The sequence below is a fragment of the Rhipicephalus microplus genome, chromosome X (assembly GCF_043290135.1).
Source record: "Rhipicephalus microplus isolate Deutch F79 chromosome X, USDA_Rmic, whole genome shotgun sequence".
In the NCBI taxonomy this organism is placed as follows: Eukaryota; Metazoa; Arthropoda; class Arachnida; order Ixodida; family Ixodidae; genus Rhipicephalus; species Rhipicephalus microplus.
The window spans coordinates 161,043,610-161,071,489 of record NC_134710.1 but is presented as its reverse complement, the minus strand read 5'-3'; the positions used below and the strand labels follow the sequence as shown (position 1 = coordinate 161,071,489).

At 44.3% G+C, this 27,880-nt stretch overlaps 1 protein-coding gene across 1 annotated transcript in view; it reads right to left on the bottom strand.

The window, feature by feature from the left end:
- The window catches only part of Tmx3 (Thioredoxin-related transmembrane protein 3), a 52,428-nt gene that overhangs the window by 5,071 nt on the left and 19,477 nt on the right, over positions 1-27,880 (bottom strand). The window contains exons 8-11 of the mRNA XM_037428479.2: positions 21,624-21,801; positions 20,769-20,822; positions 5,931-6,129; positions 3,305-3,373 (exon numbers count right to left, since the gene is read on the bottom strand). Coding sequence (XP_037284376.2) covers positions 3,305-3,373; positions 5,931-6,129; positions 20,769-20,822; positions 21,624-21,801 — 500 coding nt within the window. The remainder of the gene's footprint in view (positions 1-3,304; positions 3,374-5,930; positions 6,130-20,768; positions 20,823-21,623; positions 21,802-27,880) is intronic.

The following is a 27,880-nucleotide window of genomic DNA, read 5'->3' as shown; positions in this document are numbered from 1 at the left end:
AGGTATCTGGCTGAACACCAAGTGAACGCATTTTCTCGCAAAGAAGATGCACAAAAAGTACACAGAAAGTTTGGAGCTAAACTCGGGGTGCAAGTTATACGAGAATTTCGGTGCGTAAGTTTGCTTCACGATACGCTTTACTGGTAATGCAAGGAAGGCCACCTTGCAACAATTACGCAAGTGCTTTTTCTTTGCCTTCTACCATGGTTCGCAGTTGGAGGTGCCGTTTAAATGCAGAGGCGGGTTATACACGAGAAAATAGGTTACTCAAGATCACTCTTGTAGTGTGCTGAACTAGCAGCGCCACGAACGAGCGTGCCAAAGCTTCACTAAAGGCCAACTGAAAGGTATATCGAAGCTCCGCATTATCATAACCATGAGCGAACAGCAGGAAAACTTTTAACTTTCGTGCCATTTCACGGCTTTATTGCCTATAATCTTCGGCTGTGCTAGCTGCCTAACTTTGGCGCGTATTTGCTATCAATAAACGCAAGAATAGCAGCCGCGGTGTGCTACACAGCGGTTATGGCAAATGGTAGTTCCGTTTTCAATCTGCGCGCGCTGCCCGTGCATGTGCCTTCAGAACTATGTCACATCAACGTGGTTTTGTCGTTTTGTCTGCAGTATTGCAGCAAGCAACATTGGTCTTAATCAATACACATTGGGTGTGCACGTACTTTCGTGGTCACTCATGATCTCATTGACACATCATTTATGTTCGCAGCAGTTGCGGCAGAATGTAGTTACGCTTGTACTCGGTGTGCGCTGGCCATGCATGCACCTTCTTGACGCCGTGGTTGTCTTTTAACATCACAGGACTTGTGACGAAGAGCGGTAGCTTTTTTTTTTTTTTAGCCCTGTGTCAAAAACATTGCGGGAGTTGAACAATTGTACCGAGGCCCGCACAAGCATTCAACCCACCGGCAGCATTATGGTGAATGGGCGATCTGTCACCGATCATCTCAATGGTGAAAAATTTACCTGGATGTGCGTGTAGTGGCAGAAAGCGTGTCTCCGAAGCGGCCGCACCACTCAAGAAGTCACGAGCCAACGAGAAACGGCCGAGTTAGTCGCGGAATTTGGCAGGAAACCTAGGCAACTACCTTTTCCTTATGCGGTAGTACTTGCGAAGATTTCGTTGACGTGAAAGTATTTAGGAAAAGCATTTGTTCTGACAAGACATTTTACACATTCTTTTCTGTGGGCGGCTGACGGAGAATTGAAAAGGTATTCGTTGTGGCAGAAATTTCGTTGCAGCAGACTTCATTATAGCGGGATTCAACGGTATGTGTCTTCACAGTCTGCGCAAGGAATTTAGTAGACTACTCTTGGAGAGTCTTGTTTTTCCTATATATCTTTGACATTTATGAGACTGCCTCTGTGTTTCCAGGTCAAGACGTGTGCCACATGGTTGTCATAACAGCACAGAATCTGAGCAATTGCCTCAGCATCGATGCATGTTTTGTGTGAAAGTATTGCGAGGTTTAGCTGGGCGCAACAGTTGTTGGCTGTGTTTTTGAATGAAGTTAGATACCAGCAAATAATTGATTGATATGTGGGGTTTAACGTCCCAAAACCACCATATGATTATGAGAGACGCCGTAGTGGAGGGCTCCGGAAATTTAGACCACCTGGGGTTCTTTAACGTGCACCCAAATCTGAGCACACGGGCCTCCTTCATTTCCGCCTCCATCGGAAATGCAGCCGCCGCAGCCGGGATTCGAACCCGCGACCTGCGGGTCAGCAGCCGAATACCTTAGCCACTAGACCACCGCGGCGGGGCAGACACCAGCAAATAGCCAGCTTGTGACTAATGATTTCCACTTTTTTTTGCATCTTCTTGCTTGGAGTAAATCCACTGGGGACGTTGCAAAAGTGCCGAGACAACTGACTTTTATGGCAGGAGAGATGAACCGAATCAAAACTTTGAAAACATTGGGTATGTCTGTTCTTTCTGTAAACGTAAGTCGGGTAGCTACAGCCCCATTTCACAAAGACGTTAAAGAACGGAAGGCAGCCATTTGATTCAGACAGCCGTTCATAAGGTGTAATCATATGGGCACAACATTGTGAAAATGACATATAGTAAAACATCATAATATGAAACGAGCAGGAATGCAGCCCAACTACACACTACTAAATGGTAGTTTGCAGTAACTGTCAAGCACAAATCTGCGTCTCTTGACGTGCACTGCTGATACCAATGAGTAAATACTGAGTGATATGCAAAAAACCCACAATAAGGTTCTTTTCTCTCTACCAAGGCACAGAAAAACTTCTGGCTCTTTCAAAGGGCTGTGCAATGGAAATACTAGACACGTTTCGAATAACAGGGAACCCAGCCACAGCAGCTGACATGGCAGTGAATGGACTCATCCACCTTTCCTCGACACTTGTGTGCATGCTATTACGACAGTATTCTGCATAAACATGTACACATCACGTCGAGGAAAGCAGTCGCACACAGTGACCCACACAAGCATGCAGTAGTAAACACTGGCAGGCCGAGTTTTCATTGATACCCATCAAAAAGTTCACAGTAAGTTTACAGCAGCACTACACCACACACATAGTACTGTCAAGCAGATAGTGTGTGTGTGGTCAATCAGCAGGAAACATTTATTGATTGTTAAAATGTGGGGCATAACATCCCAAAACCACCATATGATTATGAGAGACGCCGAAACATATATTGAGGCTTGCCAGCAGTAAGTTTACGGGTGCTCTTATCAATGACTGCCATTAAGTGTTCGTACATTTCCGATACTTATCCATATAGGCATCACTGAACTCGCAACAAAGTCTGAATTATATTAGTTGACTGATCGCTGAACAGCCCGAGACCGAAACAGTTGATCTTCAGCTGCACACATCCGACACTAAACATCAGACTACACTCTGTGTTGAGAGGCACACTTAATATTTGAGACAAAAAATAATTGTGACATGCTCTAGCAGGAATACTAGAAATTACTACATTTAAAGTAGTCAGCAAAGTAGGTACTGCATTACGCTCTATAAGACTGAATAGGGAGGAGACTACATTTTAACAATTAGTAAGTTTAAAAGAGATACATACAGTAGACTCCCTTTAAACAAAACTCTCTTAAATGAAATTGCTGCTTAAATGGAACAACTTCCACTAATATGTTTAGTTTCCTACTTGGATATTGTACCCCTGTTTACCTCTCAGTAAATGAAACTCCTCTTATGGGAAACACGTTTTCCTGGTCTCTTTAGGTTTCATTTAAAAGGAGTCTACTGTATTAATCAGGTTTTACTGTGGTACTAAGAGCATACTCACTGCTAGTGCAGTCTTGGCTTCAAAGTATGCACGGTATAGCCGATAAGGAAAGCTGTCTCCACCATACGGCTGTGAAGGCAACAAAGAAAAAAGGAGCAAAAGAACATTAACCCTAACCATGTAAATGTGTCAGACATATGCATATGTGCACTGCTGTATTTGTATGCAGCACAGGAAATCACACTGTATATCTGCAAGTCAAGAAGTCTGGACAGGCTTCTACAAGTGGGGCCATAGAATTCACATGCCACTCTGCCACCTTTTATTTTTCGTACTCTGCTGGTAAGGTGGATCACAAATATTCATTTGCTGCTTTATTCAACTTCGCAGTTACTTTTCTACTTTCTAACATCTTATCCATCTTTCTCTCCTACTGTGTGTGTGTGCACGTGCAACTGCATGTGTTGGCTGCATGCTTCCTGTGCTGGCTATTGTACAACTGTAAAACCTTCACGTGTGACAATTGGAACCCTGGTGCTGGGAACGCGGGATTATAAACATACCTTAGCCTCAGAACCAGTGCAGCATGTCATGCAAGACTCTGATGCACCACAACTATATCATGCAGTTTTGTTGTTATCTGCGTAGTGAAAGCAGGAGGTAGTCTTCCTCATTCTACATCAGAACTAGGTTTGTTGACACCATATGTTGAATTTATTTCAATAGACATCTGTTAGTTTGACTCAGACTTATTCTATAAGTTGGTACACTAGATAAGGACAAAATGCCCAAATTTGCACCTACAAATTTGTATGGGAACAACCTTTTAATCTTTTAATGTATAAATTCACCTTCTCCACATAATTAGAACTCAGTTGGTCCTCTCGCACACGCCTGTTTCTAATAGTGACCAAAATAATACTGAATAGCTCCCCCCCCCCCCCCCCCATCAAAATCACCAGTTTTTTCACCTGTCTTCGCAGGAGCACTCGATGCTAAAGTAGCTCCATCCCACCATCCCCCTGAAATAAACTGCTTCAGAATTCCTCAGGCACTGCAATCAAATATGAAACCTAAACTGCGTTAGCAATAACCTATAGCCCTTTCAGTCACGGTGTGTACACATGGAGATGCCAACTTCAATGGCCCGTCACGCACCGCGTGTTTCATCAAATCACTTGAAATTTAGTGTTCATATTCATGCAGGGCTCCTGGGTGGACAACTGGGGATCATTAACTTCATTATACTGCATATTGCTGCAGAGGACTGTTTTCTTGGATGCACTACCATGTTCAACGATTGTTCAATGTCACATATTCCAAGACCAATGTGAAAACTATTTTTTTTTCTATGTTCGAAAAAAATACGTACAACCAAAAAAAAAACTGTGGATGCATTTCTGGCCTAATAGCGAATTCTGTTTATGCAGATACTGAAGTTGACTGCTGGCAGAATAATTAAGTCATTAGTTACACACTCATTAACTTTAATAATCAAACACACTCATTGACTTTAATAACCAAAACTCGACAAAACAATGCTTTTCTTTATTTTGTTACTTGTAATGTAATACTGGGTGCCTTGGAATTATGCCACGCGACATGTTTCTGACAGAGCATCATAATTGGAGACTGAAGGGGATAGTCACAGCCAGCATCGTAAGCAAACTTACAAGTTCAGACATAGCAGCAATAAGTCGAGTTGCATGTTCTAAGCATTCTGAACATTGTACACATTGCAAGACATATTAGCGAAGTGGTTAGTATGGTGCAGGCAAGCATCCTATTTGCAATTGTTGACAAGTCATCAGATAAATGAAGGACATCAAATGTACTATCAACCGCATGTAACGTAGCATCTCTTGCACTTCAGGGTGATACAGTGCTGCATAAAAGTGATGATGACCGCTTTTCAAGGGCCCCTAAGCCACCTCCAATACTTTTTCAAACACTTCCAAGTAAGCACACACATCATGTGCAGAATGCCATCACAATCACCAATGCTACAAAAGACAGAGCTACAATTGGATGGTGAAGCGTAAGGCCCAACCACCCACTAATGATCAACACCATGTCAAACCAGTGAGCTGTGGTTGAGTTTCTGAGCTTTTCATCTTTCAAAGTACGCAGCATGCCAAATGTGCTGTGCCACCATATTGTCACATATCAATAAACTTGAAACATAAAAAGTCACGACCACAGCATACTGCACTACTTTAATTGATATTGGTGATGATTCGAAAAAGGAACAATTCATGTATCTGTAGAGTGGAATGATACATAATTGTACAGGCTGCTAAAAGTATGCTTGATAGAACAGTAACTTGGACAAGTAGCCGATTTGGTACTGACATAACTGCAGCGTGAAAATAACGAGGACAGATGAGAGAGACAGGCATGGTTTCAGGCAGCATGTGTGTTCTGTCTCCTCATCTGTGCTCATTATTATCACACTGTGCGAATAGGTCAAACATAATACTACCAGCCATGAGATTTAACATACATGCTCGTATTTAGCAATTATTCAAATGTATTAAGGTTCGCTAAAAACAAGATCATGAAAGAGTTAATGTTCCAATAGAGTAATTATGGTACTATGCAACACAATATTTTTACAGATTTCCTAGGAAAAAAAGTGTGTGTGTTAACAAGGAATTTCACAGGACACAATATAAGGCAGACATACCACAGCAGAGCCATCCATAATGGAATTGAGCAGCTCCAGCACGGCCTGTGGAGAGGGGGGCTGTTCACGTGAGTGGCCCTCAGGCAAGTAGTACTGGTATGTCTCAGGCTGAATCACTAGGAGACTAGGGACTGGCAGGTTCATCATGGCCACAGAGTTCGCAATCTCAGGTGTCCCCACCCAGCCAAACACGAAGTGTCTGTGAAGGCAACACATACAGTTAAACTACAGAATACTCTCAGTAAATCAAAATCTGTTAAACTTAACTACTGCTTAAATGGGACAGCTGCCTCCAGCATGATTGGTTTCATACCATAATTCTGCACCCATATTTATCTCTCACTAAACAAAACTTCTGTGAAATGGGACATAATTTCCTGGTCCCTTCAGGCTCCACTTTATGCGAGTCTATTGTATTATATACAGCCCTGTGTAACAAAGTACATATACCTCACAAAAAGACAATGTCACTGAACGTACCTACATAAAAATATACAACACTTGCTTCGCCACAAAAAAGAGGCAAGTATGCCAGTGATGTAAATACATGCAAAGCTCTTGTCCCTCAGTAATTATAAAGACACCCATAAAGCACATTCTTTCTCAAAATTTAAACACAATCCACGTGTCCTGCTATTTCTGCAAGTTCTGAGCAATACTTTCAATGTCGTATCATATTTAGACCCGTATTCTCAAACCAACCTATCCTAATCCTTCGCTTTCCTTACGGTTCTTATTCCATTAATGCGCACTAAGTCCATGAAAACAGGGAATAGGGGAAAAGTTAACTGTGGGTGCTTTGTAAATATCTCATTCATATTAGCTTATGAACCAAATCAAGGGAATATATACAAAAAGACAACTGAGCACCAAGGATAACGAACTGATAAATAGCGCGATAGCACAAGACAGTGAAAGAGACAAACGAAGCACTGACATACAACCAAGGTTTTATTCCATACATGGGGGTATATATAGCGCACACAACACGAAAGGAGGGAGAGGATAACAGCGACGTGAAAATGTTTCTAATGAAATAGTTTATGCGTCTCAAAAAAACTGTTAAGAAGTATTCATACACTTGACAAATACACAACTTCCCTGGGGAGGAGCGCTATCGAAGGTATACTCACACGCATATCGCTTTTCTTGTCAATGCAAGACACCTCCTAAATCTCCCGTGCTCATTGATCACTGTGTCGAGAAAGTATTGTAGTGCCATCATCATCGCCATCATTTCTTGATCACTGCGCCGCGCCTCTCGCGCAGCTGATGCTAGCTCGAGCTGCGCGAGGTTCAGAACGAGCTCACCCACCTGGCGCGTCGGACGTGGACAATCACCGCGGCTGCTCTTCAGGCGTGGAATAAAGCGGCTAGATCAGCACGGCCCCGTCGGCCGCCTTCGACGCCGTCTCACGTCTCTCTTCTCTCGCCGCTACATTGGTGACCCGGAGAACACGCCCTTCGCCGACCGGCCCGCTGCCATGTTCCCGCAACTCTGCCCGCCAGTGCCGCCGTTCCAATCAACCTACCCCAAGGTATGGTTCATGCAGCTCGATGCCGTTCTGGCGTTGAATGGCGTCACGGACCAGCCGCTGATGCACGCCATTCTTCTCGACGCCCTTCAGGTAGAGTTGCGCCATCTCGCTGCCACTTCAAGCACCAGCCCGCAGCCTTACGATGCCCTCTGCACTGCGGTGCTCGCCCGCAGCGGCAACACATACCGTCCGCTTCCATTTACCCGCACCAGGCAAGTTTCCCCGGCGTCGCAGAGCAAGGTACAAATCGGTCCGCAGCCCTCCATTGACCGCTACCTCGGTACCCCGGCTTCGACTACTTCTACACCTGATCCGGTCGCAGAAACATCCACTCCTGCCACCTGCACGTTTTCCACGAAAGCGACGGCACGTGACACCGTGGCCCCACCAGACTCCATGACGACCTCGGCTGGGCCAGCTGACCTTCCTGCAGACTCCCCGCCTGTCCCGGCGCCTGTGGAGGCCCGCGGCACCACTCGCACTGTGGACTCAGAGCCCGCTGTGACACTCCACGCCATCAGTTTCCCCTGCACACCGGTGCCTGCTGCTCAGGGCCTCGTGGACTGCCGGCGCCTACTGACATCATCCTCGATGTGTCCTGCGGGGGTTCGGGCCCCTGGGCATGCACGGCTGGACGTGCGTGATGCTGTGGCGATGTCAGGGGGTCCCGAGGGCCGCACACCTGGCTCACCGCGGGTGGAGCACACCGTGCGTGCCCCAACGGATGCGCAGTTGGGCCATCCGCCTGCCACTGCGTGCGCGTGCTCGAGCATTTCAGCGCCGTCGACGGCCCATGACAGCTGTGACGCCGCATGCCCGCCGCTCGGTCTCGCATCACCGGTCTTCGGGTTTGGCTCGAACAGCGCGACGACTCATCGGCGTACGCCTACGCGTCGCGCGTCGTCAGAGGTCGGGGAAAGCGGTCTGTCAGTGCCCTCTGGGCCGGCTCGTTGTCACTGTAAACCATGTCGCACTTCGTCGGTCCAGAGCGCACAGTTTCAGACTTATCTGCACCCTGCTCGGCCGACCAGGCGGCCGCCGCGCCCGGTGATGTGCCACCGGAAGCGACGGTACCGGCACGGTGGGCGCACTGCCAGGGTTGACCGCACTCCCTGTCGTCGTCCCCACCAGCTCCAACGTGGAGGTAACGCTGGACCCTCTGAACTGGCCGTGCTGCGCTCATGCTGCAGTTCATTTTTTGAGCATCAGTGTCCGAGTGCGCGCGACAATCGGCCGCGCCGGGGCGGCCCGTGTGTGTTCTCGGCCCTTGGACATTTTTCACCTTGTTGTTGGTGCTCGCTGTCGACAAGGGTGTCCCTTCATCACGACCCTCGCCCGCTCCTTCCAACAGCGTGCCTGCCTGGCCACCCTCGTCTGCTGCGCCATTCCCAGTGTCGCCCGCCAGAGACCTACTGGTTCCCGATGGTCACTACACGTTGACAAACTGGAACTTCCCAAACGGACACCTTGCGGATTGTCGTTCATGTATATAGTCTCTTTCTCTTTCTTTTTTTCATATGCCTTCGAATCGCGCAAAGCGCTAGGGGGGGAGCCCTGTAGTGCCATCATCATCGCCATCATTTCTTGATCACTGCGCCGCGCCTCTCGCGCAGCTGATGTTAGCTCGAGCTGCGCGAGGTTCAGAACGAGCTCACGCACCTGGCGCGTCGGACGTGGACAATCACCGCGGCTGCTCTTCAGGCGTGGAATAAAGCGGCTAGATCAGCACGGCCCCGTCGGCCGCCTTTGACGCCGTCTCACGTCTCTCTTCTCTCGCCGCTACAGTATCTTCTATTGATCAAACATAGCATGACAGCCACATACAAAGCTATGCGCAGCTAAGTGGCTGCAACCAAAACTCCGCATTAGATTTCGGCTCTCTGAGGCGGTCATTAACACAGCAGCCAGTTTGCCTAAAGTAGCAGCGGCCACATGAGAGGGGAATTTCGTATACCATTAGGATAACATTCAACAAACTTGTTTGCGTGTTTCTTATCACACAAGCATGGCCCTTTGTCCTCTCTGTTCACCTTATAGCACATACTAGAGAACTTATTTCTTGCTGAAAAAACAACTCTGATGCCTGCTTTATGTGCTACCATTTTTAAACAATGTGACACCTTCTGCAAATAGGGAATGACCGCTGTTTTTGAAAGTGAGCTCTTTTCTCAAACACTACTATGTTTAGTTAGCTGTTTCAAATCTTCTAAAAGACCTTCAGCAAAGGAACGTCGTAAGCTGTCCGGGTAGCTTGCCATGTGCAGTCTGCGCACCTGCGAGTCAAAGCTAGAATAAAATGCGTGATTGCATGATAACGTCGACGCCACCCCTAGACATAATTTTGCAATCACTCGCATAACATGTTTCAAATGAACAGTGCTGTAGAGCAGTAAACTTGATTGATATGTGGTGTTTAACGTCCTAAAAGCACCATATGATTATGAGAGACGCCGTAGTGGAGGACTACGGAAAGTATGCTCCTACTACAACTCATCACGAGCCAACATTACTCGTTATTTCCATTGGTCAACACTTCGGTTATCTTTTGCGCTACATTTAATTTTTTTTTATACATGGAGCACACCCAAGTAATCGGCATGCTAAGCTTTATGCAACGTGGAAGCACTAGCAACAGCAATGTCTGTACTTACAAATGTTGGCTTGGTAACATTAATTTGTTTGGGCTTTTGCGTTTGGTGTATTACTGTGTAAGGATATTCAAAAAGCTATATTACTACAAAACCCAATTCTTATCTTGGCCTTTCAGCGCAATGCTTGGCCGGGCACAATGCATATTTAACAAGATAGTAGACTAAAGAAGAACGATTGATATATGGGGTTTAACATCCCAAAACCACCATATGGTTATGAGAGACGCCATAGTGAAGGGCTCCGGAAATTTTGACCACCTGGGGATCTTTAACGTGCACCCGAAACTGAGCACACCAGCCTTCAAAATTTTTGCCTCCATTAAAAATGTAGTAGCCGCAGCCGGAATTTGATCACGCAACTTGCTGTCAGCTGCCGAGCACCTTAGCCACTAGACTACAGCAAACTTTACTTGGACCAGAGGACACACTGCCAGCACACGTGGTCGATAAAAAGATTTCAAGGTCAAGAAACCAGATATCGTTAACAATGGAGAATTTAGTGGTCAGTTGCAGTGTGCTCATGAAAGAGGGAAACACGTCAACCATTTGATCAGCACATTGCTGAGCTGCAGAGTGGTTAGACTTGTACAATATCAAGAAGTCATCGACAAATCTAAACACTTTTCTAGAGCTCGTCTGATGCAGACATTCCATGAGGGATCTGTAATATTTGACTAAAGAAATATCACTTAGGACCGGGGCGACAAGTTGTCTAAGCAAAGAGAAGGTGTCTGTATGTCAAAGAGAAAGTGTCTATGCAGACATCTTCTCTTTGAACAAAAAGTTTGCCATCATGCTCTATAAATGTTGAACAGCATTTCTAAAAAATTCACAGCTTTGCCGCAAAATCGAAGCAATGAACACGAAAGCAGCAACTTGGAAGGTCACGTGGAGAATGGCAAGCAGATCGAAACGTGCCCCGCGTTTCTCACGCACAAATGACGCATGAAGCGTACTCACAGGCACAGATTAATGTGAATAAGCATCTCGGGTTGTTACTTCGCTGTGCCTAAAAGTGCGCCCTTTTCACAAACGGAGAGTGTGCAACGATTGCAGTGACCTTTGTGCACCCGGTAACAACAACAGAATCGTTCTGATGAAAGCACAAGGCCAGCCAAGACGTACTATCGCCCCACCGCGAGATAAGGACAAGCGAGTGAACGTCCACCCCCTACTCTCGGGGGGGGGGGGGGGAGATGAGAGAGCGCGTCGCCGCGTCGTGACGATGAGCCGGCACTCTTGCTGAAGAAAGTGAGACACTTCTTGTGGCTTCCTGATGAGGCAGTGGTCTTCCACAGGAAGGACCGCATAGGGAACGTTGCAAGTACCTGCCCACAAGGCGCTGCCAAGTGCTCTGTTCCAATGGCACAGAAGGGGACTTCTGGCTTGTGCGTCTTCGCCGAAAAAAACAGTGAAAGGTTTCAGCCCTTCGCTGCCCATACCTACGATACCAGTTTTTAAAGTCCGGCATCTTCACAAAGTTTGCTGGCAGTTGCCTTGACCTTGTAAGGTTTGACAATAGCTGTTTTTCGCCTCGTTGACCATGTACCAACCGGCCCAAATAAGCACTTTAGGACAAGGATGAGGTTAGTTTGTGAATACAGGCCTTGATGCTTTTCTCATTCACTCTTGCACAGCAGTACAGAATGCTTCAGCTTGATACTAATAAGTAGATGTAAAGGGCCTTCCTTGGCAACTTCAGGCCTTAAAAACTGGCTAGGGCGATGGGTCTATAAGAAGACAACTCGTGTGAACACTTGCCTGGTTTCAGTAAGGCCACTATGCGGCTGCACTTCCAACTCTCTGGTACTGTCGCTGTTTCCCACGTAGAGTTGTAGAACGACAAGAGAGCCTGCCTTGCTTCCTGGCTGAGGTGATATAGAGCTGAATAAGTAATTCCGTCAGGCCCTGGTGCGGACGACTGTCGGGACGTAGAAATCGCAGCGTCGAGTTCGTGCATTGTGAATGGCAAGTCGAGGCGATCGTCGCTGGATGGCGGTGAGGCTAAACACGAAGGTGATATCGATGAGGAGGACATACCTACGAGTAAGTGGCAGTAATCTTCTGCAACCTCTACTTCAGGTCGACCTTGCTTTAGAGCCAAAGATCGGAAAGGGAACAACTGTTGAGTGGGCGTCTGAAGGCTTCGGACAGTTTGCCATATTCGAGACAGGGGTTTTCTGGGATCAAGAGAGCTACAGAATACAAGTAAACACTTATGCACTAATTCTCCCTTTAAGTCCATATTTCCCATACCTGCCAACCTGGCAACAGCGAAATTCGTAAAACCCCCAAGCGGGGATGGGGGGTGGTTACTAACTTTTTTTTTTAATTTGTACAATGAAACTTCAATTATACATCCCCCGGTTTCGCGACAACCCATATTTTACGACGAATCGGTTAGGTCCCGGCAAAATCCCCATAGGAATAATGTATTAAAAACCTTGATTATAAGACGCAGTTTTACGCTGGCCCCGCATCTTATGACGACATTCAGATTTCGTCCAAAAGAAAAAGGAATGCCTTTACTCAATCAAGTGTGGACCAAATAATCACAAGTGCAAAATATAAACTTGCGCTCTCCTAGGTTGATGATTAGAAAAGTAGAGAGCGAGACACATGTCTTCTTAGAATGGAAAATTTATTCTCCTGGAAGTTCATGCGCTTCTACGCACGCCGCAACCGTGTATGCACGTATCTGGGGTAGTTACGTAGTCAAGCTCTATCGACACAAAATAGCTCCAGCTGGCCGAAAAGCTGATATTTTCACGTTTTCGGTCCATGGAAACGTTACGGTCGACATACAGCTGATCTCCTGCCTTTGTCGCACTCGCAGTCACAGCCTTGCGGAGGCATCACGGCACGACGCAGCTGTTTTCACTGTGAAAGATTACTTTCACTTGACATCGACGTTCATACTAACAGCGGGACATGACTAGTTGCACTTCACAAGGCCGAAAATTTGATTATTTTCTCTTGCATTTTCATAGGTTGTTCACTGTGTACATATCTGTATTCCAATGATTTGTTGCCTATTCTTTTCTCTATTTTTGCTGTCTTTACCAATTACTTGTTATAACATATATCTCAACCTTAGTCTGTATTTAATTTGAATTTTTTTACCTTTTTTTCGTTTTTGACATTTATTGTTTAATTTTGCTCATGTAACCCCCCCTATGTAATACCCTCTCACGAGGGCCTTTAGGGGTATTATGAATAATAATAATAATAATAATAATTACAACGTGCATAGCTCAGTTGCACAAGAAGGCATTCTCATGTTCGGTCGCCATTATGTGTTATCGATGACACTGTGTCTGATTCTTCTGACGGGAGGCTATTGGCACACGGTTTCGGTTACGTTTTCACGTGCAGGCAATTTTCCGACTTTATCGGTAGAAAGATGCGCGTTGGATTCAAATCTTTTTAAACTTGAGAATAAAGATTCGCTCGCATCTCTCAACTGAGTTACGCTGCCATTAGCTGTCGCTGGCAAGAATAATTAAATCTAACTATCGAGCAGAGGCACAAGGTCGTGCCGTGGGCTTATTCAGGCAATCTATACCCATTTTTTGGGGCAAGGCTGAGTGTCACTGCATTATTCTTAGTTTTTCTATTAAACGACGCCCGGATTATACGACGGTTTTGTGTGGTCCCCTGAAAGTCGTAAAATCGGGGTTCCACTATAGCTGTGATGGATTTGGCTTTAGCAACAAGCATAATCATGTTTTGCCCCCATAAGTCAAATCGACGCGCTGAATTATTTTCCCCCATTCTTGGCACCGAAAAAAAAATAAAAACATTGGAAAAACAAGAGGGGGGGTTCCAAATGCAAGCACAAACATCGGCGTCGCGGTCTCATAATGGCTTAGAGTGGCCAAACACACGAGGATAGGGTTTTCCATTAAGTTAAGAGCCTTAAAGGGGGAGCGAAAATGCTCCCAAAATTTCACTTCATCAAAACAACTAGCAAAAAAATCAATTTCCATTACAGTTGAGCCCCGCTAAAACGAACGCCGCTTCAACGAAATTCCCGCTACAACAAAAAATTCACGGTTCCCCGTCAGCAGTTCATAGGAGTCAATGCATAAATACGTATTGTCGTCACAACAAACACTTTTTCTTCTGCCGTCCCACTTCAACGAAATTTCTCGATGCGATTACAGGCTGAGACATTTATTGCTATACAGTAAACCGAATATTTAACATCTTGATGCATTTTCAGAACCTGAAAATACATCCACGATGTCTAAAACATGTGATGGCACCATGACCAGAAACCACCGTTGTTCAGCAAGCATGGGCTCGATAGTGATGGCAACGAGACTGCCCTGCTTCGCCAAAAGGAGGCAAGCCTCATTGCCATCACTATAGAGCAATGGCGGCGCCCATGCTTGCTTAACAGCAGTAGTAAGGTGGCTAGAAGGAGAGGTGTCAGCATCGGCGCGCCGGAGAGTGAGCGAGAATTCATCCCTATGCGGCGGCATTGCGGTCGCTTTCGATATGCCCCTCCTCGCGCGCGCGCGTGTATCAGTCGTTTTTTGTTGCAAATATTTGATGCGAACCAGCGGATTATAACAAAGTCTACCTGCCACAATTCTGGCGGCGCGCTGCAAAGTGTGTATTGGCACTGAAAACTAGTGTTTTCAATTCACTTCATAGTATATATCAGCTACGAAGCTTAGAAGATAGAAAATCAAGTGACTTGCCATCAGCTTGACACCAAAACAAAGTCCGTGAAGTCTCAATGCACGTAAAGGTATCGGCAACCGTTATTTGTTTGACTTGCGCAATCAAGGTCTAATTTTACAAGCAAGCTATTTATTTTACAAAAGCGAAAAACAACATGAAAAATAAAGACAACATATGCATTAAGGTTGGAGAGAACTGCAAGTTATACGAAACTCAGCTAAAGCAAGTGAATAAGGCAACTAAAAGAACAGTACATATACGATAATACAATGGGCATACATACACACATTACATTAAGATTTCATTGGCAAACATAGATACAGTCACAAACCAGTTCACGAAAAAATTGATTTCTGAATATGTGAAACACAGCCACACAGTGACATCATAGTTGTTCATGGGAGATTTGTAACAATGTGAACAAGACAATAGTAAAATCACAAGAAACAACACAGTGTGAGCAATGCACAATAACATAAAATAAAACCTTGTTCGCTGAGTTCACGCTACGACATATGTCATATGTCTCAACTTCAAGAACTTTATTTTTTTTCTCTCTCTTCTTTTTTCGATTGGACGCATTTTCTCCAGCAACGAGAAAATGCATTCTGATCAGTGTAAAGACTCTTATCTCATTTGTCACTTCCAGTTTGTAGTGTTTAGAGCTGACCATATTTAACCTCTTTACAGACAGGCAAGAGATAAGGTCTATTATGCTGTCACTTTTCTACTTGTTGAAGCTGAAACAATGGTAAGACCTCGGACGGGTACAGAAGGAAAGAGGGTAAGACCTCGGACAGGTACAGAAGGCATGATTCTGCCGGAAGCAAGCTGGAATTCTCAGAGTGAAGCAACAACCTGCTACATTCGTTGCACTACGTCTTTTGCACAATCTTCCGGGCCAGAGATGTAATAAGTGATCCGGGAGTCCCTTTTGCGTCCAATGAGATCAGTGTGGTCAGGGAGGGCTTCACAAGCAACAATCATTTCATGAACATCATTGAGGCGCCCCACATCTAGCAGATCATTCAGCTTATTCTGCAATTTTATTGAATTATTGTGAATGCCCAGACATACAAGGCTGCTCAGAACTCCAGAAGGTATGTTTACACTGGAAGATTACTGTGCCATACTGTAAAAACTGAGGCAATTCACAGAGATCAAAAATTGTGTCGGCGTAGGGAGATTATTCGAGCCAGACATTTGCTTCAGAATTCCAAAAAGATTTTAAGCGCGTCTTGACAGAGGCGAGACGTCATCAAGTATTCATAGCCCAAGGTTTTTGTAACATACTGCCGGATGGAAAGGGTGCTGGTTAGAAAGACGCGCAGTCCTTCGGCAATTGATTCACTCAGGAACCGACCCTCCTTAGGTACGGATTTTTCCCAAGTTGCTAAGAACCCATTGATAACATGCTTGTAGCTACCGACAATAAATGTTTTGTTGAAATGAGCTTCGCACACAACGTAGTTCTTTTCCAGTGGTTTGTGAGCGCGAGAAATCGCACGCTGCCAGGCCTTGCGGCGTTCATCGTCGGCGGGAGCAGAGAAGAGAGACGCTTTCTTTCCTTGTTTGTGGGCCGGAACATATCTTGCATTGCATCCAGGTGCAAAACAGTGTGTTTGCTGTTTACCCATCACTGTGGCATGGTCACATTGGCACGTATTCTTCCCGAACAAGACCAAATAGGGAAAGCGCAGACGTTGCGACTTGCGAGCACACAAGCAAACGACTAAAAGTGCCGTGCTAGCGTCTGACAAGAGCACTCGACCCATCACGATGGCGACTTGCGCGCCGCTCCGCGGGGAAATGAAATACCAGCACACCTCCTTTCAAGAAGCAGCGGGAACGATGCTGACACCTCTCCTTTTAGCCACCATAGCGGTAGTTTCTGGTGGTGTCAATGCGTGTTTTAGACTTCGTTCGAAGTATTTTCGCTTTCTGAAAATGCATCAAACTGTTAAAAATTGAGTTTACTGTACAGCCGCAGACAATCCGAAGCTGAAGCTCAATTGCTTATTTTATGGTTTCCTTCGCGCAGCTGCTGGTGGCATCTGTGGAACGATGCCTTTTCTGATTCCAATGCTTATCATTTTGTTCGCGCTTGGCTAGTGTGGTAACTAATCAGAGCGGCTGTTCGTCTGCATTATCAACAAAATCAGCCTGCCGCGAGTGATGGATGATAAAAATAGGATAAAATAAGGCAAAAGTCACCACTCCACGATACCCTGCTGCCATCTCGGCGTTTTGACGGTGGACAGCTGCTGGTGTTGACGTGTTAATACAACTGTTTGGTTCGTTCATGAAAGCGGTTGTAGTCATTGTTTCATCGTGCTGAAACAATGGGTGAAGTCGCGTCGTGACACTGCTGGGATAGAATAAAAAGCAGCGGACACTTTTTGAATTTTGAGAACAAACGTTCCTTTGTTTTGCTAGTTCAGATTGGCTATACTTTTTCAATTTCAGTACAACGAAATTTTTCCTTTAACGAAATTTTTTCCGCTCCCCTTTGGTTTCGTTGTAGCGGAGTTCAACTGTAAAACAACTCGCATATGTCTTTACACGTGAACAGACGGGACGGCGTAGCTGGCTGCAGCGAAAGCGTGGGTCAAAGCTTTGGCTTTGCTCGCTACTAGATTCTTTGAACAGGAATGCCAAAATGCTTATGCCTTTTTTACTTCTTTACTGCCTTTAATCTACCGCTGCGTCAGCCACGTGCCCTCGGAGCTCTCAGATCGCTATCGCATCCCCATGATTGCGATTTTGTGCACGGCGGTTGCGGCAAACCATAGTTTTGTTTTCAATCCACGCGCCTTTAATACTACTTCGTTTTATACTATCTATGATCACAGATGCCGTGGTTTTGTCGACAGAATCTGCTGAAAGCAGTGTTGCTTTGACTGGTCGAGCGTAGGCCGCGCGCACACTTTTGGAGTTCTGTCGGTAACGTCGTCACCATACATGATCGCGTTAGAATTACCGCGGTTTCGTCTACAGCGGTTGTGGTAACGACAACCACACGCACTGTAGAAGACAGTGAGTGCGCTGGGCACACGTGTACTTTCGAAACTTCAAGCACACTGCTCCCGATCAGTCTTCGTCCGAAGGTGTCGGTACTGAAGTTCATATCACACGCCACGATCAGGAAGTGTTCAGAACATTCGAGTTTTGGCCCAAAACGCACATAAATTTGGCTGGGAATTTCACAAATTCGTATCTGCCATGGTTTCGCATCACTGAGACTCTACTGTACGTTTAGATGAACACCTTTCAAATTCGTTTATAACCACATGCGGTGAGCTCGCAAGAAGCCTGGAACGGACTGACTTGCATTTTTGTCAATGCAGCCAGATCTCGCACACAAATTTCGATTTACGAGAGATTTTCATGGCAACCGTAAAAACGGGAGAAAATATCAAAACCCAGGAGTCTCCCGGACAACGCGGGAGACTTGGCAGGTATGTGATGATGATAACACCAATACATTTTGTTCTATCCTGGTGGCGGAATATAGCACAATGCCGTTTTGTCGCACCTGCGACTAGCTACAGCAATGCGTCGTAGCAAGTCGCGGAGGCCACGCTTTATTTTTTTTACCGGAAATGAAATATTTTTTGTAATATTTCAGGCAAGATTCATAAAATCGCAAGCACGATCGAATTCGTACATTTTACGGGTAAACCAGAAGAGTTGACAGGTATGTATTTCCTATTGTAGAATCATGCATGCAAACACCTCCGATTGTAACAAGTCGATCAAGTCTTAAAAATTACAAAAAAAGCTGAAGCTTCGCACACTAAACGTAGGCTAAATGTTATTTAGCTGGCAATAGACTCATTCAAACTAGGAAGACTGCAATGCACATTTTGAAATGTATGAAAACCAGTACATCAATAGAAAGCATTGCTGCAATACATGTATTTATACAAAAATATTACTTTGATACACCTGGCCCAACTTTTTGGATGTATACTGTCTTCTTAGAAAATACTGAACAGCAGTAGTGCGCCCTTAACCTACCTAGGACTGCTTTTAATATAGCATTTCCTGTGAGGTTCCCTAACAGCCTAACTGATTTCTGTTGTTCTGAACTTGTTTTTTTGCACAAGAACACTTCTTCATCAAGTCCAAGGAAAGCACCAGCTATATACTGGTTGACAATTTCTAGAGTGGCTCACAACTAGACAGGTATAGCAGCACTAGTTTTTACAACTGAAAACAGTAATGTGACCAGAGTTAATGAGTCCAAAGCACACTGCAAATTGATAAAATTTTCACAACCCAGTTGCTAACCCAGAACAATGCAGGCAGCGGCAGTTATGATCGCAAGCCTCAATGAAATAAATTGACAAGTGCTGGCAGGTCATATTCAATATCAATGCTCATTGTGTCAAACTATTGTAAGTGCTACAGCAGCAAAGCTGTAAACTGCTTTTTCTGCGTGGCAATAAACGTAAAACAAAAAAGAGGGTGCACACGCCTGTAATTAATAGAGTGCCAGGTACAACAACTGAAAGGCACACAATGGACAACTTTTCACGAATACTCTAGTAGAACCACTAGAATGAATGGAGCTTCCCTACCTCGTCCCCCACGTAACATCCCACTTATAACAATCCTGTCTAACCCACTTATAACAATCCCAGCTATAATGATCTATCGCTTATAAGAACCACATTTCGGTGTGTGCACTTACGATTTTCCTATGCTACCCTTTGAAACTGAGTCCACAGACAACAAACATTTTTCAAAGCCTCCTACTTTTACAACGACCACTTTTGACACGGTTGCGGTAAAAATATGGCACATACGAAACGAAAAATATGTTAAAAAAGGCATTCTAAAGCATGTGATCGGTGTGCGTTCGCATGTGCCCCGCTGCAGTTTACTTGTGACAAACATATCGTAGACCGCAGCGAGCACTGCATGCAGATCTTGGACAATGTGAGCGAGGTCACTCACTTTCCAGACATTTCTTCACCGGCAGAACGGAAGTGAGGAAAAAAACATAAATAAACAGGAGGCAGCATGAGGACTTGCCGTCAGCTTCCGCATGCCAAACTTTTCTGATGCCGTTCTTGGCATTTACGACCGCTGATAATTAACCAATTAACCAACAATGCCTTTGAACACAAGCCACAAACGCGAGAAGCGATAACTTTTATGACATAAAATTTCCCTACGATGCTCAACTCTTCCCCACAAAAGGTTTCCCACTTTTCAGTAGCGGCAGAAATCCGTCGATTAGTGATAAATACTTCCTTGTGGTTACGGCCGCGCCTTAACAGATAAGCCTCAGAAAAGAGTATGGCAAGGTGGCCGTTGGTGATGAACTGCCATTCACTCATCACCGGCAAGCTTATCACAGTCATCTGCAGATGGCTGCTTAGCCGAATGACGGCGGTACAAGCCCATCATGCTGCCGTTCGCAAGTTTCTCGCTGCCACGTCATGCAAAGCCGCTAGCATAAAGCTCGCAAAATTTTTCGTTGGGTTAAACGAATGGGCTACTTGCCGCACCCGAGCACGACCCTGAGTGAAGCATGCACGAAGAAAGCACAAACCCGCCCATTCATTGAAGTGCAAGAGAACTGGCATGCAACAGCGAGAGCCGAGTAAGCGATGTGCTGCACACAAGTAACCAGGAATGATCGGTTCGACGTGGCGGTACCACGCTTTAGTGAAATGGCACAAGTTCATTGCGAGCGTGGTTGAATTCACTCGTGAGCAAATGGACATAGTTTAACACGCAAAAAGGCCTAACTTGTCAGCGGTCACACTTTTGAAAAAAATACACAGCAAAAAAAAGTTTGGCCATTAAGTGGACCTTTTTATGGGTGAGTCTATATACAACGAACTACTATATAACGACCATTTATCATGGCACTTTCGAGTTCATTATAAACAGATTCGACTACATATATAAAAACACTTTCATTCTGTTCTTTTATAACTTACTCATGGAATAACTCCCTTGTATTCAAAGCGATTGCTTCAAGCATGTCTTTGAATCTGAAAAAAATATACAAATAATTAAATCAAGAAAAACACAAAGATAATGCATAATATTTATGTAAAGAATGATCTTTACTTGGAGCAACATCAATAGTTGTATAAAGTACAAGATTTAGTTAATATAATGCCCCGGGTTGCAAGAAAACTAGAAGCAATCGCCCAGCCTTACCTTCACGATACATAACAAGAACTGCTATTTTCCCGTTCCGAGCACTTAATCATGCATTTTGCTTGTACGTGCCTAAATCATATCTACCATTACTAATCTGCAGTAGTTACAGCCAGAACATATTACACCAAGGGGACACATTCTGCCATACATACACTCTGACATAAATGATCTTAGAAGATGTAATAAAAATTATGCATAAAATTTATTGGCACAAGGGCTGTTCTTAATGAGTAAAGCTGGCAATAAATAACGAAAAATTATACAAAAGAAACAAACCATCTACAGAATATTCTGATAGGGGTCTTTCTTCACAAGGTTAGCTACATACATTAAATTTTTTTTTTAAGTTCTAGTTCATCAACCGACAACACATTGTTTGGGAGCATAGCTATAACAGATTTTATGTAAGTGTACCATCTTTAGAGTCCCCAAATAAAAGCTGCTAGCATTCATTGAAGGTCAATAAAGTGCACATGAAACTTGTATCAGAGAAGCAAGCCTGAAGCAACTGAAAATTACAAGGCTTACATAGCATAAAGCACATGGCTGCTTCAATCTTGACAGTAATTGTAAAACTTTCATCAACCACTCACAGAAGGCAAAATGAGAAAAAAAAAAGGGCTTACTCCTGCATACGCATGGTAATTTTTCCAATCTGGTTCTCCTCCAAAACTGCCATCACTATCCTTTTCCCAGTCTTGAGTACTTGGTGGAAATTGCCGTAAGTTATTTTCTGGAATGTTGGAAATCTCTCTCTATTCATCCAGTCAAGAAATGTCATGTTTTGTTCTAAAGCACTGTTTTCTGAAAAGAAAAATATCTTGTTAATACTGAAATTCGTTTATATGGCATAAAGACAAGGTAATGATCAATCTGTGGAAACCATGTAACTCTGTTTTAACAAAAGAAAATGTGACCCTAAAAAGCTGCCCTCACAACTCTGCAAAATTTTAATAAATGAACATCTTGCTAGCAAAGATACAAGGTAGGAAAGCATTTTTATTGTTTTCTTTTCTGTATTTCCAACATTCCACCCTTTTATATTGTGTATTAAACAGCTTTGCATTTTGAATGTGGCAACAAAAGAAATGCGAACCGGTAACACAGCCTAGTATGATCATCAAGTGACACTGAGATTAAGAAATGCACAGTTCCCTGTCATCAAAATAGCACAAAACAGGTGCCAGCAATCATAACCAGTTACACCCAATAGCAGCACCACTCTGTGTTTGCCTGCCATATCAGAGTCAGTTGTTCCATTTAGGCAGAAGTTCCTTTTAACAGATTTCTGTTTAGTGAAAGTCTTCATACCTAATTGAATAACTAGAATTTAGGCATCGACACTCAGTTTTGCTTCCAAAAAAACTCGCGTTGGGCACACTCTAAAGGTCCTCGCCCGCACGAAGCATGGTCTCTCTTGTGCACGCGCTTATTAGACTCGTAATTCAGGAGATGACGAAGCTGACCACGCTGCCGTATTAACGAAAGGAGCACGCTGCTGACACACGACGCAGGAAGAATTGTGAGAGTTGTTCGTACTTTTCCTGTGTGTACTTTTCCTGTGGGCTCGTTTCGTGCATCTTTCTTTCTGTTTGAACAGCGCGCTCTAAGTGTCGAGCTGTGACAGTTGTTAGTATGGGCTCATTCTGCATATGCTAATTTCGTGCGTTATTTCTGCTTGAGGTGTGCGCTGCAGTTTTCATGCTGGTTGCCCTTCTTAACGTTACTTCGAAATTTGTTGCTGTTGCTGAAACAATGCACAATGAATGCTCAACTACCTCTATGAAGACACTTTTCACTTTTGTGTTATACCAATTTTTATATAGGGGGATCAGCCACATTTTTGTAAATTCCCTCATTTATTTTATGTCCGACTGTGACCTGTGACCATCACATCAGTTCAAAATGAAGCGCTAGAGGTGATGGCGTGGTTTCATTACAAGAGTTCACAAGAAGGAGAAGCTATTTAGCGTGCTCAAAATAGCTGCGTCATGTTGTTTTTGCATGCTCGAGGTTTGTGATCACAAGTAGCGCTAACAAAGCGAGGAGACCTTCAGCTGCACATCAACCAAAAAAGCTTTTATGGTCCGAAAACAGAAAAATATCCACACCGAAAAGACTGTCTGGCTGAAAATCTCAAGCAACTCCATGTAGGTCAAGCATGTTTAGGAAACAGTCCACGATTACACATGCAAATGGGGCATATCCATAAGCAATCCCAAAGCAACTAACACTGGATCACTAAAGAAAACAAATTGGCAGAAAAATAAATCTTACAATCAATAAAAAACACAGTAATTGTCTCTCTCATTATAATCATCAACATAAAAGCATTATGAGTTTTACAGTAAAAAGGTGCGATCATTAAATTCAGGTCATTTTTTATTTTAAACAATTTAACAGTGGTTACATTTATTTTATTTTTTTTTTCTCTCAAACTGTACTATAGAGGACATATGAGGTGAAACCAGAGTAAAATTGTAGTGTATAATCAAAGTTTCTAGAACATTGTTTTCATGGAGGTTTACCAGAACCAAACCAATCTGTCGTAATATGCAGTCATCACATGATTGAGGTATGTATAATTGAGGTTCTATTTTACCTGAAACACTGACAATTCATTGGGTTTGCTTGATGAAACCAAGAACTTACTTTCTTCACAAGAGCATTTGTGTAAACACAGCTGATATAGCAAGCAAGCAAACTGTCTCTGCCAAAAATCTGCAGACATTCATCTAGAGGGAAGGGGGGACTAGAAAAACCAAATGCAGCTTTACTACTGTAAAACCTAGTATGGTCATGCAGCAATTGCCGTTCGTAGAGTTTCTGATGCTCCGCTTACCACAGCGACCATGACGTTATTACCTACAGTCGATCCCAGATATATCAAACTCAGATATATCTAATTATTAGCTATATAGAACAGTTAATAAAACCTCTTGAATTTCCCATGCAAATGGATGGGTCCAGTGCACTCTTATATATAGAACTCCCACACAGCGGGTCATCTGCTATATCAAACGCTGAGCTGCGCCAAAGCCCAGAAAATACGTTTCCTAGCAAATCCTGATCAATTTTTGACTGCGTTTTAACAATTTCTGATGCCTTTTCGTGTGCAGGTGACAAAAGACGGTTCCGCGCTGATCCGATTCTTTGCGCAGCGCTTGACAGTGCACCGGTATGTTTGATGTGCGATCTGCACGTCTTAACGCGCGGGCGCAGTGTTTTTCAAAAAGACCAATTGCCGAGGACGCAGAAATGAGAATGCAAAATGACTTGGCGATCTCATTGCAATGATAACATGCCCTTTCTTGTTTGTTAGCACACGATTGCATGCGATGGGCATACAAGCCTGAAAAGCATGGCCTTCAATATGTGCATTCTCATTATGTATATTTAGTGTTTTTGGTTTTAAAACACATGTCTCGGAAGTTACGCTTTTCATAACTTTTCGCATCAATGCAACGGCTGCCAGCTACAAAGCCACAAATGACATCGATATCGCCAACATGTCGAAAGTGGAAACTATGCGTTGTCTTTCGCGCTTTGTGAACTTCTGTACATCTCGCCTCATTCTGTATAAATCCTCATTTGGGAGTCGAATAGAACATTGACCCACACATGGCGATAAAAATCATGACTGGCATTTGAAGCGGCGTCATTAAAGCATTGTCATAAACTTTCCTCGTGGGCCAGGTGACGAGTTCGGGTGCGTCATGACAGCTGACAACGGCGTGCGGTGCCTCAGTGAATTCTGTGACTTATCGGTTCCGGGCACCATCTCAGAGAGCGACTTTATCAGTGCAGATGACGACATAGCTGTTTCTCACTGCATAGATGCTGAGATCACGACTGCCATTGCTGTCACTGCAGAAGCGTACCCTTGGAATTATGAATATGCCAACGCCTTCGCTACTGCCGCTAACCAACCTTTTTGCCGCACTTCAAAACTTGCATCGGTGTTCTGCATCAATAAATGCTGTTCTGGCCGAAGGGGCTGAATTCGCTTGTTTGAAAAGCTTCAATGATATTGAGGATGACTGGAGCTTGAAGAGGCACAAGAAGCAAGGACTATTTTCATGCGAAATAAAGTGCAGTAACTTGCAGTTCACACATTGTTCTTCATTATACTGTGAGCGTATCTGGCCTGAAATGCTTCAATTTAGGCCTTAAAGGCACATACTATATTGTATTTCGAATTATCAATATATCGAACTAGTTCCCGATCCCCTTTTTGTTTGATATATCCGGAATCGACTGTATTTGAGGTAAACATGTAGGGTTTCCGTGTAAAGAGTATAATCTTGTTAAAGAGATTTTTCAACTCTGTTTGCAACATGCGCACAGACTTTTGATGCGCTTTATCGATTTCCTGCTTGTGATGGCAGTTGAGTTGCAGTGTCATCTGCAGTATGTTTCATCAGGCTGCTTAGCCTCTCTGATGAAGCGATCAAGTGTCCAAGAAGCAGGAATGCAAAAGCCGAAATAGAATTTGTAGAAATTTTCAGAGCAGCAAAATGTTACTTTTAGAGCCCTAAAATCCAAATTTTGAGCAAGTTACCGAGAAAAAAGATTTTTTTTTATCACGAAAGATTAAATTTGGAGCAGTTTGAAAAAGAAGACTTAGATTTTTTTTTTAAATGTATGTACAAGCGATTCAACATTCCCTAAATTATACGAAGTGAATATGAGCCCTGCTATTTCAACAAAAGTAGTATTTTCTTTAATCACCCCCCTCAGCAAACAATTATGAAGTCCACATTGTAATTCGCCATGTCTGTCAAATTGTTTGACCGAGTCTGAGGATTCAAATGTGGATCTCACAAGATGATGACCATGAGATTAGTAAAACTGAAAAAAAAAACTGGCACACAGTCTTGTTTGATTTTTTTTATGGCTGCAGAAATGCCATACAGTACTCCAAATCATTTGGCCAGTAACTTTTTAGACGTCAACGATCATATTACAGTCAAGCCTGACTATACCGAACCCGTTTATATCAAATTATCCCATATATCGAACAATTCCTAACCAAGGTAAACTTACATTGAGAATATGTAGCAAAAGTTACTGATTTATCGAACGGAAATAGCAACGACAACTGATATATCGAACTACATGTGCCTCAAAAGTGCCCCAGCAAGTTGGCTTTCCCTCGCGGTGGTGGGGAAAACTGCCGGCGCCACCCTTGAAAAAGTTGGTTAGACCCGGTTGTGCACGGGCGAACACACCCCTGCAAGAAATAGCCCTAGCTCGCTCGCAGCGCTTACAGCCAATCAGAGGCCGTCATGCTTTCTTTGAGGCGCAGAGGCGGTAGAAGTGAGCGCGATTTTTTCTTTCTTTATGCTTGAGTGCCTGCAGCTGCCTGTTTTCCTCGAGTCCTCAGCCAATGTGCTCTGTGCTAATAGTGTTCCCTGTTGCTCTGTGAACTGTGATGGCGCGCTGTCGTCATGGCTTGCGCAAAGAGGCAGAATTTGACGCTCGCCTTCATGTTGGCAGGCAGCTTAAGATCGACTTGCTCGGAGCTATTTTTATGTTGAGTAGATCGTGGGCAGATATCACGAAGGAGACCATCCAGAACTGCTTTAGGCATGACAGCTTCCGCATGCCTGGTGATGGCACCTCGAATTCCGACAACAGCGCTGAAGTCACCGCAGGCATTTCCGCTGAAGTTTGGAACGAGCTGGCAGAGTTCCCGGGTGCTGTCGACGGATCGACATTCAACGAGTTCGTCAGTGCGGATGATGATGTCGCCATCACGGGTCAGCTGCAAGATGAGGACTACATTGCAGACGTCATGCCGACCACAAGCCAAAGCGACAGCAATAAGGAAATTGATGATGGCCTATCGCCAACATCCTCCGAGGTGATTAGTGCACTTGCATTGGTCCGGCGCTATCGCGTGAATGTGGAAGGTTGCGACCTCAGCTGCTCCAACTCGTTGAACAACGTGGAGACGTGCGTGCTGTCGCAGGCAGCGAAGTCGTTGACCCAGAAGAAAATCCAGGACTATTTTGTACCACAGCAGGGGTCGCAAGTAAGTCGCCACATTAATAAACTACTTTTCTTATAATTTATTGTGTGCCTTTGTGTGTAATCCTATACCAAGCCTATATCGAATTATACCATATATCGAACTAATAAACGTCTTTTGGCGAGTTCAATATACCCGGGTTCGACCGTACTCACAATTATGCAGCGTGTACACGCAACAGTAATTGAACAAACTGTGCCATGTCTAGAGACTACTGCTATAAGCTCCTTCGATATGTTAAAATGCTTTTCCGCAGGCCAACCGTATACTGCCGTGAAGGTGGCTAAGCGGTGTTTCAGCACGGGTTATAACAAAACCAAGAAACTTCCAAACCAGAATCGCGTGCCTTCGGCTTTCACCGGAAATATTGCGTTTAGTTGCTGGGCAGGGACACAGAGATCACTTCACTTGCTGAGCAGGCCCTTTTTGCGAAAGAGCGCGCTTTTCAAACACCAGCAAAGTAACAACTAAAACACTCATTAGTTCGCACTCATATCTGTACCTGTGATTACATTTCATGCGTATTTTTTTTAAAACAGCATGTTAAGCGTCTTGCTGTAAACGTTGTTAGTTAGCTCTCGTCTTGTGCGTAATGTTTTCATGCGTCATTTGTGTGAGAGCAGTGCGCTGCACGTTTCAATCTGATAGCCATTCTCCATTCCAAAATGTTGCTATCGCATTCATTGCTTCGCCCTTGCAACGAATCTGTGACTTTTTCATGAAGGGGTTAGGTTTAGGGCACAAGTTTTCGGCTCCCTTGCAAGGTGCATTTGACCAGGTAAAGTAACAACGGCACACGCCCGTTGGCCTGGCGACTGCATCAGATATCTATTGCATGTGGCGTTGCTA